The sequence below is a fragment of the Telmatherina bonti genome (genome assembly GCF_933228915.1).
Source record: "Telmatherina bonti genome assembly, chromosome: 7".
NCBI classification, from domain to species: Eukaryota; Metazoa; Chordata; class Actinopteri; order Atheriniformes; family Telmatherinidae; genus Telmatherina; species Telmatherina bonti.
In genome coordinates, this window is record NC_136625.1 from 6094994 (window position 1) to 6107541 (window position 12548).

General features: G+C 43.9%; 1 protein-coding gene across 1 annotated transcript in view; it reads right to left on the reverse strand.

Moving 5' to 3' along the window:
* Window positions 1-5430: 5430 nt before the first annotated feature.
* Window positions 5431-12548, reverse strand: part of LOC306758100 (uncharacterized protein) — a gene marked incomplete at both ends in the record, with an annotated part of 32939 nt that continues 25821 nt past the window's right edge. The window contains one exon of the mRNA XM_079243311.1: window positions 5431-6581. Coding sequence (XP_079099437.1) covers window positions 5431-6581 — 1151 coding nt within the window. The remainder of the gene's footprint in view (window positions 6582-12548) is intronic.

The window sequence follows — 12548 nt, forward strand, 5'->3', positions numbered from 1 at the left end:
ACACGCTCATCTCAGCTGCAGAGAATAAAAACAGCAAATGTCTGATTCTGGCTTCTGGAGGAGATTCTTCCTTCCTGGACTTTTTTTTCTCCTCCGGGGACTCTGTCCTACGCGGGGACTCTGTCCTGCGCGGGGACTCTGTCCTGCGCGGGGACTCTGTCCTACGCGGGGACTCTGTCCTGCGCGGGGACTCTGTCCTGCGCGGGACTCTGTCCTACGCGAGGACTCTGTCCTACGCGAGGACTCTGTCCTACGCGAGGACTCTGTCCTGCGCGGGACTCTGTCCTACGCGAGGACTCTGTCCTGCGCGGGACTCTGTCCTGCGCGGGACTCTGTCCTACGCGGGGACTCTGTCCTACGCGGGGACTCTGTCCTACGCGGGGACTCTGTCCTGCGCGGGACTCTGTCCTGCGCGGGGACTCTGTCCTACGCGGGGACTCTGTCCTACGCGGGGACTCTGTCCTGCGCGGGGACTCTGTCCTACGCGGGGACTATGTCCTGCGCGGGGTCTGTGTCTTACGCGGGGACTCTGTCCTGCGCGGGGACTCTGTCCTGCGCGGGGACTCTGTCCTGCGCGGGGACTCTGTCCTGCGCGGGGACTCTGTTCTACGCGGGGACTGTCCTGCGCGGGGACTCTGTCCTGCGCGGGGACTCTGTTCTACGCGGGGACTGTCCTGCGCGGGGACTGTCCTGCGCGGGGACTCTGTCCTGCGCAGGGACTCTGTCCTGCGCGGGGACTGTCCTGCGCGGGGACTCTGTCCTGCGCGGGGACTCTGTCCTGTGCGGAGACTCTGTTCTACGCGGGGACTGTCCTGCGCGGGGACTGTCCTGCGCGGGGACTCTGTCCTGCGCGGGGACTCTGTTCTACGCGGGGACTCTGTCCTGTGCGGGGACTCTGTCCTGCGCGGGGACTCTAGCCTGCGCGGGGACAGGTCTATCGCCGTGGTTAGACATCTGACCGCCATCCGCCTGGATGCGTGAGACGCCGTCCTGTAGATAAAAACTGATCCTCTGAGGACGCCACCATGCTTCCATCAACGTGCACGCTCTGAGGAGCGCACACACCAACGGCTTCATCACCAGTTTCTGCTTTCCGTCCGTCCGTCTGTCCCTCTGTCTGAGGAGTGGCGGCAGGTCCGTTTGCCGGATGCATCGGTCCAGAACGGGAAGCGGACCTTCAGAAGAACCTCCACCAGGAAGAGACGAACCCGCTGAGTCATGTTTCCGCTGTCTGTAGCAAACGGCTTCAATGTGAACGTTGTGGTCTGCTCGACGTCTGACCAATCAGATCAGACCAGCTGTGTCTGCAGGCATAAACCAGTAAAAACTGGTTCTGTTTGCTTCCCACCTGTCCTGACTTCAGATGTAAGGACAAAACCTCATCAGGCGGATCTCGATCCTCCATGTCTACAGATGTAGCTGGAGATTCTCTGTAGACCATGAATCTCCATGTTGACACACCGACGTGCAGACGACAACTTTCACATCGAGCTCTGGCAAGTCGGCATCTTCCATCGGTTCGTCTCCTCGGAGCTCAAGTTGTTCCTTCTGACGCCAACTCACCGTTTATCTGGAGACGAAGAAAACCGCGTTCAGAGGATCTGGAAACTGCAGATTGGAGATTCTGTCCTGGAGGCGCTTAGAAGACGGCCTGATGGTTACCGAAGGCGGGAAAAGTCCAGCGCCGTCCTGACGGGACTTTGCTCTGAGTCTTCTCCGCTGTGAGACCGCGAGCGCTTCGCTGTCGTCGATTTTTCGCCATTGTCTCTTTTTCACCTTCGCCGTCGCCGCTTCGCCGTCGCCGCTTCGCCGTCGCCGCTTCGCCGTCGCCGCTTCGCCGTCCATAGTTCCCCCTCGGACTTCTGCTGCTGTTCTATGCAAAACGTTTTCCCCGAAATACCAAAAACCCCAAACCATGAAAATGCTTCCTCATCATCATCATCATCAGTGTTTCTGTCACCATCTTCGTCTGCAGCTCGGAATGAGCGCCTTCAGGATGAAACTAAAACCGCGCTGTTGGTACCAGGAACACTGTGGTCCAATCAGAGGTCCTGCTGAGGAGCCGAGTCATCAATCCCCCCCAAAAGACCATCATCATCATCAGTGAGCTTATGCAGGCGAATCATCTCCAGCCACGGCCCCCCGGTTCCCTGTAAAGTTCTGGTTTCCATGACGATGTGCGGTTGCACAGAAAGGCGACGTGTTTTTGGAGTTGGTCAAAGGTCAGATGGTCATGTCTGCGCGTCCAGCTACACGTGCTTCAAGCATTGCTTCCGGAAGCACGTGGAGCTCCTGCTTTTAACGTCGAAAACGGCTCAACTCGTTGCTTCCAGTCGTGTCTGCGTTGCTGTGAGGCAGAAACTGGATCACAAGGCCTTAAGGCTCCACTGCTCCTACTCCCATCCTGCTCCCACTCTGCTCCCTCCCTACTCCCATCCTGCTCCCATCTTGCTCCTTCCCTGCTCCCATCCTGCTGCCTCCCTACTCCCGTCCTGCCCCCTCCCTACTCCCATCCTGCTCCCATCTTGCTCCTTCCCTGCTCCCATCGTGCTTCTTCCCTGCTCCCATCCTGTTCCCATCTTGCTCCTTTCCTACTCCCATCCTGCTCCCATCCTGCTCCTGCACCCTGCTCCCATCCTGCTCCTGCACCCTGCTCCCATCCTGCTCCTGCACCCTGCTCCCATCCTGCTCCTGCACACTGCTCCCATCATGCTCCTGCACCCTGCTCCCAACCTGCTCCTGCACCCTGCTCCCAACCTGCTCCTGCACCCTGCTCCTGCACCCTGCCCCCAACCTGCTCCTGCACCCTGCTCCCATCATGCTCCTGCACCCTGCTCCCAACCTGCTCCTGCACCCTGCTCCCATCATGCTCCTGCACCCTGCTCCCATCCTGCTCCTGCACCCTGCTCCCAGCCTCAGACGTTCACCTCACATCTCACTGTAAAACCTGCGTTTGTTCTGGTGAAACTGGTTTGAAGACGTCCAGCTGGGAGGAGCGTTTGAAGACTTTGTCAGGAAGAAGAGGGAACGTCTGAGTAGCATACAGACTGAAGCCGCTCCCCATCGGTCGGAGGAACCGAGTCAGAAGGAAGAGTCTGATCCAACGACTCTGCTGTGACGGACTCGCCAATCCTCGTGGCGACTGCTGTACTAACGACATGTAATCCACTTGTATAATAGTATATATTGTAGTATATTTGAACCTGTACAGAAACACAGATTGTTCTCTTCCTTCAGTTCTTTTTTGTTTACCTCTGGTTTGCTAATAAAATATTGACGATACTCGGCTTCGACATCGCTGTTTGCATGTGTGACAACTTTTCAGCCCGACAATAAACTCACTTCCTGTATTCTGTCGTCTCTGCTCGTTTCTCTGCCTGTCTGCCGCTACTTTTGTCTTTGTGTCGAGGCTTTGGAAGCAGTGACCCCATTGCAGCAGGAATCATCAAACCACCAGAATTTACCTGCTGCAACACACCTGACACATATCCAGCTAAATCAGCTTCACATTAAGCTCTGCTGATCAGCCATAGCTTTGAGTCAAGTGTGTTGCAGCAGGGAAACTCCTAACGCTTGCAGGCCTGCGGCCCTTGAGGACCAGAGTTACCCACCCAGACTTAGAGGATGTTTGTTTATGCTTTTTATTTGGTTGTGTTAACAACATTACAGGTAAACATTCTATTAACTGCATGTTGTGGTTTGATAAAACATCCCTCAGCAAATCTTATTTTTCTTGACCGACAGAAATGGTCACCATGGCGACAGTAATAATGGTGCATTCACTTCCACTTACGCAGGTAAAACTCAGTTCACGGTGAATATTTGTGAGTTTGGTGTCTTGTGGAAACAAAAGTTTTGTGCTTATAAAACTAGAAGTGAAGTGACTTTAAAGTAAAAAGCTAATTTACAATTAACATTTATTTATAAAAAAAAATATGCGTGAAAAAATCCAAATTTCCAGTAAGCATCTACTCTTCATTTAACGAACAATTAAATCCGGTTGCAGACAATCTGGCCCAGCAGGAAATGCACAAACACACTCATGACCAGGAGCAGAGCAGCTATTTCTGCGTGGAGTTCGCACGTTTTCTCTCCAGCTGCCTCCAAACTCGTGCATCTCTCAGAGGAATTGATGTGAAATGCTTTGATAACGTTCAAGTGACACACAAGTCAGACTTATTCAGTGTTTTTCTTCCAGGTCATTTTTATTCCATTTCCACTGGAGATTTTTTTTGCACTAGTTTGCAAACACAAAAAAACTGCATAAAATATTTCACACAAATATGTTGTAAAAGGTTTTAAAACCTTGTTTAGCTTTTATAGATAATAAAAGGAAATAATTCTGCAATTTTAAGTGTTAAAGTTTCAATAAAAACAGGAAGAATAGTTTTTGTAGTTTACACGAAACGACCACAAAGACTGCAGAAATATTTTTCTTAAATCAACGAGTTCAGAACAATAAAACGGATCCAATCAGTGCATGCATCGTAAGTTTGTAACCAAAACACATGTGCAAAATAATGGATCAAACTTAAGCAAACAGTTAATTAGTGTAGATTTTAGATGGAGTGCATCTTTCATGAGTCTTTTCAAACAAAACAAAAAGAAACAAGAACAAGAAGAACAAGAAACAAGAAAAGTTCATGCAAACATAAAACATGAAACAAAACTCCATCAATCAAGTTTAATAAGAACTGTTCGTTGAACTGGCATCCCACAGCGAGCACCAACTTGTTTCTAAGGCCAAAAACAAATTAAATAAATACTAATAAAATGAATAAAAGTACATTTTTAACTTCATGTCTGTGGAACTTCTGCTATTCCAAAAGATTCCACAAGGGGGCACACTGGATAACTCCAACCACATAGAACTTCTGCTTTAGCAGAATGTAAACAAACAAAGACTCGATAAAGTATATATTTAATAAAATCACAACTGCATCATTATATGTAGTATTTAAGGATACAAAGATCCTGAACACCCAGCCATACGATATGTAGGAAGTACGCATGCCAACTCCGTCTGCCCCGCCTCTCTGCCTCTCTATTTAAATTCTATTTACACTGTAGTGGTTCAACAGGAGACAAATAACATGAGAATAAAACAGTTTTTCTGTAATATTCAGGTTTACACATTACATAGTGCAAAACAACAAACCACCAATATGATGGGCTTGGTTCACTAAAACGCATTAAATGTTTGTCATCATTCAACATGTGGAACCGATAAACAAATAGAAAACAACGTTAGAAAGGACACTTTCAGAAATACAGAAATGGAAGTGTGATGAAATACTTGTATAATTATACGGTATGTACTACAGACACTGATGAACCTTAAACTGTTTTTACTGTTTAAACTCAAACTAAATCCTAAAGCTGTTTTTCAATCTTTAGAAAAGCTTCCACTGTAAGAGCTTCTAAAACGCCTCATGTGTGACTCTCCATGTGTTTTTTCAGCCACGACGGGCGAATGAATAACTTTCCACAGGCATTGCAAGCGGAAGAAATCTCATCCGAGTGGCTCTTCAGGTGCCGGAGCAAATTGTTACTCTGTCTGAAGCTTTTCCCACACTGGTCACAGGAAAAGGGCCGGTCTCCGGTGTGGATCGTCATGTGGCGCAGCAAATGACCGCTCTGCCGGAAGCTTTTACCGCATATCTTGCATGAATACGGCTTGTCGTTTATGTGGATCGCTACGTGCCTTTTAAAAGCAGACGAGTCGGAGAATCGCCTCCCGCAGGTTTTGCAGCGGTACGGTTTCTCGCCGGTGTGCGTTCTCATGTGGACCGTTACGTCGCTGTTCTGACTGAAACCTTTCCCACAGACTTTGCATGAATAAAGCTTCTCGTCTGTGTGGATGGCTGCATGGCGTTTCAGAGCGGAGGACTGAGAAAAGCCTCTTCCACAGGTGTTACACAGGTAGGGCTTGTCCCCTGTGTGGATTCTCATGTGGACCAGCAGCTTACCGCAACATGAGAAGCATTTCCCGCAGGTCTTACAGGAATACGGCTTCTCCCCTGTGTGGGTTCTCGTGTGGTATTTCAGCGTCGATGCGTCCTTGAACTTTTTCCCACAAATGCTGCATGGGTAACGTTTCTCACACGTGTGGATTCTGCGATGCTTCTTCATTTTCGGCTTGGAGTGAAAGATTTTCCCACATACATCACATTTCACTAAGTTTTTGTTCGTCTCAGCGTCACACAGACCTTCTGATAGGAGAAAGTCATCAGTCGTGTTACTCGGGCTTTTATTTGGCCTCAGATCTGCTGCTCTGTAGTCAGCGTCCCTGCTGCTTCGCTCGCTTACAGGAGAAATCTGAAAGTACAGCTGATCTGTGCTCGATTCAGGCGCACTGCGGTCACTTCCCTCAGAAGTAGGAGTAACACACTCAGATTCCTCCTTCAGGACAACAACAATCTGCTCTCCCTCCTCATCAGTGGAGAGCTCCTCCTGTTCTTCTTTGATTATTGGAGACACTGCTTCTTCTTCTTCCTGGTCCAGATTGAACCTCCTCTTCCGACCAAAGAGCTTGCCATCAGTCAAAACTTTCCGTTTGCAGACGTTCTCCTGAGGGAGTTCTGGAGAGAAAAATACTAAGTTAGTGAAGCAAAAGCTGGACTTCAGGGGTGTAAAGCAGGTGTTAGACAGAACACACACATTTACGGTGATGTCGTCATGAACTGCGATCGTATTTCTTCCTACAAGTGAGAAGTTATCGTCTTGAACCGCTTCCTGGAAAGGTGAGGGGTGCAGATCATAGACTGTATATAAAAAGATGGGCGGAGCCTCCGTGACGTCACCCGTAGGTTTCTGAAGAGCTGAATTGAAGCTCGGTGGGCGGTTTCTACCATCTCCATCTTGGCAGGGGCATGCACCCGGAAAATACAAATATGGGCGAAGAGGTGGAGCTGAGAGGGGGGCTGTGAGCGTCATGGTGGATGATTGACATCGAGCGAACTCCGAGCTTTCTGTAGCTAAGAGCTAACTGAGCTAACCCGGAGATAACAGGAGCTAACCAGCTAACGAAGGTAAGCGGGCTAAAGCTAAGTCACGTTGTTAACCGGCTAAAAACCGCGGTTGTTCTATGTTCTTACTTGAAGTGGGAGATCGAGTACCTGTCAATCAAAAGGACACACCCCTAAATATGCCAAATTTCGAGATTAATTTACTTTTAAACGGGCAAGTTTGAAAAAAAATCCCCTCCCCCCACACTTGTCATGAAGGTAAACCTGACCTATTAAACCTAAAATGGATTTTTGAACCAGGTTGTAAACATGTTTATTTCTGGTGTAAACGTGTTTATTTCTGCGACAAACATGTTTATGTCTGCGGTGAAGTTGGTCTTTTTAACATGGGAGTCTATGGGGATTTGCTCTGTTTTGGAGCCCCTAGTGGATGAAGGGGGAACCACCGAAGGAGAAATGTAGTGTGTGTGAAGCAGCATGGACGGGATGTTGTTTGGTTTCCCATTAATGCTTTTTTATTCTTTACTTTCTACTTGTTTTAATGTTTCGCTCCAATGATTTGAAGCACTTTGAGTTATAAACGTCTGTCTGAAAAGCATTTCAGAAATAAAGTTTACATTTTTGGTTGCTGTAACGACAAGATCCCGTTTGGGGTCCATAAAGTAACCATGGTGATGGGGATGGGTGGAGGTTTGGTGCAGGCTCTTAGCGCCTCCTAGTGGAAGGAGGAGGTCATGGCGGGCTAATTGTTACCATATCATCAACTCGGAAACCGCTTTTCATTTAAAGGTTTGTTGAAATGTTTCCTCTGTGTGTTTATCATCCATCTCATCTGCTGGGAAAAAGAGAAGCTTTTATTTTAATTCTCTGATGAAGAAACGAATAAAACGAATAATGACTGGAAGGTAAAACTCGGATCAGGATCCTCCATGAGCCATATTCACATGTAAGCTTGATTTAGTCCTTCATAAGGATATTAAGTCCTTCATAAGGTGGTTTAGTCCTTCATAAGGTGATGCAGTCCTTCACAAGGAGAATCAGTCCTTTATAAAGGAGATTCAGTCCTTCATAAGAAGATTTAGTCCTTCATAAGGTGGTTTAATCCTTCATACGGAGATTCAGTTCTTCATAAGGTGATTTGGTCCTTCATAAGGTGATTTAGTCCTTCATAAGGTGATTTAGTCCTTCATAAGGTGGTTTAGTCCTTCATAAGGTGGTTTAGTCTTTCATAAGGTGGTTTAGTCTTTCATAAGGTGATTTAGTCCTTCATAAGGTGGTTTAGTCTTTCATAAGGTGGTTTAGTCCTTCATAAGGTGATTTAGTCCTTCATAATGAGATTTAGTCTTTCATAAGGTGATTTAGTCCTTCATAAGGTGATTTAGTCCTTCATAAGGTGATTTAGTCCTTCATAAGGTGGTTTAGTCCTTCATAAGGTGATTTAGTCCTTCATAAGGTGATTTAGTCCTTCATAAGGTGGTTTAGTCCTTCATAAGGTGGTTTAGTCCTTCATACGGTGATTTAGTCCTTCAAAAGAAGATTCAGTTCTTCATAAGATGATTTAGTCCTTCATAATGTGGTTTAGTCCTTCATACGGTGATTTAGTCCTTCAAAAGAAGATTTAGTTCTTCATAAGATGATTTAGTCCTTCATAAGGTGGTTTAGTCCTTCATAAGGTGGTTTAGTCCTTCATAAGGTGATTTAGTCCTTCATAAGGTGATTTAGTCCTTCATAATGAGATTTAGTCCTTCATAAGGTGATTTAGTCCTTCAAAAGGAGATTCAGTTCTTCATAAGATCATTTAGTCCTTCATAAGGTGGTTTAGTTCTTCATAAGGTGATTTGGTCCTTTATAAGGTGATTTGGTCCTTCATAAGGTGATTTGGTCCTTCATAAGGTGATTTAGTCCTTCACAATGAGATTCAGTTCTTCATAAGATAATTCAGTCCTTCGTAAGGGGATTTAGTCCTTCATAAGGTGATTTAGTTGTTCATAATGAGATTTAGTCCTTCATAAGGAGATTTAGTCCTTCAAAAGGAGATTCAGTTCTTCATAAGGAGATTTAGTCCTTCATAAGGTAGTTTAGTCCTTCATAAGGTAGTTTAGTCCTTCATAAGGTAGTTTAGTCCTTCATAAGGTGATTTAGTCCTTCATAATGAGATTTAGTCCTTCATAAGGTGATTTAGTCCTTCATAAGGAGATTCAGTTCTTCATAAGATGATTTAGTCCTTCATAAGGTGGATTAGTCCTTCATAATGAGATTTAGTCCTTCATAAGGAGATTTAGTCCTTCATAATGAGATTTAGTCCTTCATAAGGTGATTTAGTCCTTCAAAAGGAGATTCAGTTCTTCATAAGATCATTTAGTCCAGGGGTGTCCAAAGTCGGTCCTCGAGGGCCGCTGTCCTGCAGGTTTCCCATGTATTCCTGTTCCAACACATCTAGCTTCCACTAAATGGATCAAACAGCCAATGACGTGCACAACTGATTAAGCTCTACTACTAATTAATTTGAATCAGGTGTGTCTGAGCAGGGATACATAGAAAACCTATAGGATTCTGGCCTTCGAGGACCGGAGCTGGACACCTCTGATGTAGTCCTTCATAAGGTGGTTTAATTCTTCATAAGGTGGTTTGGTCCTTCATAAGGTGATTTAGTCCTTCATAAGGAGATTCAGTTCTTCGTAAGACAATTCAGTTCTTCATAAGGTGATTTAGTCCTTCATAAGGAGATTCAGTCATTCATAAGGTGATTTAGTCCTTCAAAAGGAGATTCAGTTCTTCATAAGATGATTTAGTCCTTCATAAGGTGGTTTAGTCCTTCATAAGGTGGTTTAGTCCTTCATAAGGAGATTTAGTCCTTCATCAGGTGGTTTAGTCCTTCATCAGGTGGTTTAGTCCTTCATAAGTTGGTTTAGTCCTTCATAATGAGATTTAGTCCTTCATAAGGAGATTTAGTCCTTCAAAAGGAGATTCAGTTCTTCGAAAGATAATTCAGTCCTTCATAAGGTGATTTAGTCCTTCATAAGGAGATTCAGTTCTACATAAGGTGATTTAGTCCTTCATAAGGTGGTTTAGTCCTTCATAAGGTGGTTTAGTCCTTCATAAGGTGGTTTAGTCCTTCATAAGGAGATTTAGTCCTTCATAAGGTTGTTTAGTCCTTCATAAGGTGGTTTAGTCCTTCATACAGTGGTTTAGTCTTTCATAAGGTGGTTTAGTCTTTCATAAGGTGGTTTAGTCTTTCATAAGGTGGTTTAGTCTTTCATAAGGTGGTTTAGTCCTTCATAAGGTGATTTAGTCGTTCATAATGAGATTTAGTCTTTCATAAGGTGATTTAGTCCTTCATAAGGTGATTTAGTCCTTCATAAGGTGGTTTAGTCCTTCATAAGGTGATTTAGTCCTTCATAAGGTGATTTAGTCCTTCATAAGGTGGTTTAGTCCTTCATAAGGTGGTTTAGTCCTTCATACGGTGATTTAGTCCTTCAAAAGAAGATTCAGTTCTTCATAAGATGATTTAGTCCTTCATAATGTGGTTTAGTCCTTCATACGGTGATTTAGTCCTTCAAAAGAAGATTCAGTTCTTCATAAGATGATTTAGTCCTTCATAAGGTGGTTTAGTCCTTCATAAGGTGGTTTAGTCCTTCATAAGGTGATTTAGTCCTTCATAAGGTGATTTAGTCCTTCATAATGAGATTTAGTCCTTCATAAGGTGATTTAGTCCTTCAAAAGGAGATTCAGTTCTTCATAAGATCATTTAGTCCTTCATAAGGTGGTTTAGTTCTTCATAAGGTGATTTGGGCCTTTATAAGGTGATTTGGTCCTTCATAAGGTGATTTGGTCCTTCATAAGGTGATTTGGTCCTTCATAAGGTGATTTAGTCCTTCACAATGAGATTCAGTTCTTCATAAGATAATTCAGTTCTTCATAAGGTGATTTAGTCCTTCATAAGGAGATTCAGTCATTCATAAGGTGATTTAGTCCTTCAAAAGGAGATTCAGTTCTTCATAAGATGATTTAGTCCTTCATAAGGTGGTTTAGTCCTTCATAAGGTGGTTTAGTCCTTCATAAGGAGATTTAGTCCTTCATAAGGAGATTTAGTCCTTCATCAGGTGGTTTAGTCCTTCATAAGTTGGTTTAATCCTTCATAATGAGATTTAGTCCTTCATAAGGAGATTTAGTCCTTCATAATGAGATTTAGTCCTTCATAATGAGATTTAGTCCTTCATAAGGTGATTTAGTCCTTCAAAAGGAGATTCAGTTCATCGAAATATAATTCAGTCCTTCATAAGATGATTTAGTCCTTCATAAGGAGATTCAGTTCTACATAAGGTGATTTAGTCCTTCATAAGGTGGTTTAGTCCTTCATAAGGTGGTTTAGTCCTTCATAAGGTGGTTTAGTCCTTCATAAGGTGATTTAGTCGTTCATAATGAGATTTAGTCTTTCATAAGGTGATTTAGTCCTTCATAAGGTGATTTAGTCCTTCATAAGGTGGTTTAGTCCTTCAAAAGGAGATTTAGTCCTTCATAAGGTGGTTTAGTCCTTCATAAGGAGATTAAGTCCTTCATCAGATGGTTTAGTCCTTCATAATGAGATTTAGTCCTTCATAAGGAGATTTAGTCCTTCATAAGGTGGTTTAGTCCTTCATAAGGTGGTTTAGTCCTTCATACGGTGGTTTAGTCTTTCATAAGGTGGTTTAGTCTTTCATAAGGTGGTTTAGTCCTTCATAAGGTGATTTAGTCCTTCATAAGGTGGTTTAGTCTTTCATAAGGTGGTTTAGTCCTTCATAAGGTGATTTAGTCGTTCATAATGAGATTTAGTCTTTCATAAGGTGATTTAGTCCTTCATAAGGTGATTTAGTCCTTCATAAGGTGGTTTAGTCCTTCATAAGGTGATTTAGTCCTTCATAAGGTGATTTAGTCCATCATAAGGTGGTTTAGTCCTTCATAAGGTGGTTTAGTCCTTCATATGGTGATTTAGTCCTTCAAAAGAAGATTCAGTTCTTCATAAGATGATTTAGTCCTTCATAATGTGGTTTAGTCCTTCATACGGTGATTTAGTCCTTCAAAAGAAGATTCAGTTCTTCATAAGATGATTTAGTCCTTCATAAGGTGGTTTAGTCCTTCATAAGGTGGTTTAGTCCTTCATAAGGTGATTTAGTCCTTCATAAGGTGATTTAGTCCTTCATAATGAGATTTAGTCCTTCATAAGGTGATTTAGTCCTTCAAAAGGAGATTCAGTTCTTCATAAGATCATTTAGTCCTTCATAAGGTGGTTTAGTTCTTCATAAGGTGATTTGGGCCTTTATAAGGTGATTTGGTCCTTCATAAGGTGATTTGGTCCTTCATAAGGTGATTTAGTCCTTCACAATGAGATTCAGTTCTTCATAAGATAATTCAGTTCTTCATAAGGTGATTTAGTCCTTCATAAGGAGATTCAGTCATTCATAAGGTGATTTAGTCCTTCAAAAGGAGATTCAGTTCTTCATAAGATGATTTAGTCCTTCATAAGGTGGTTTAGTCCTTCATAAGGTGGTTTAGTCCTTCATAAGGAGATTTAGTCCTTCATAAGGAGATTTAGTCCTTCAT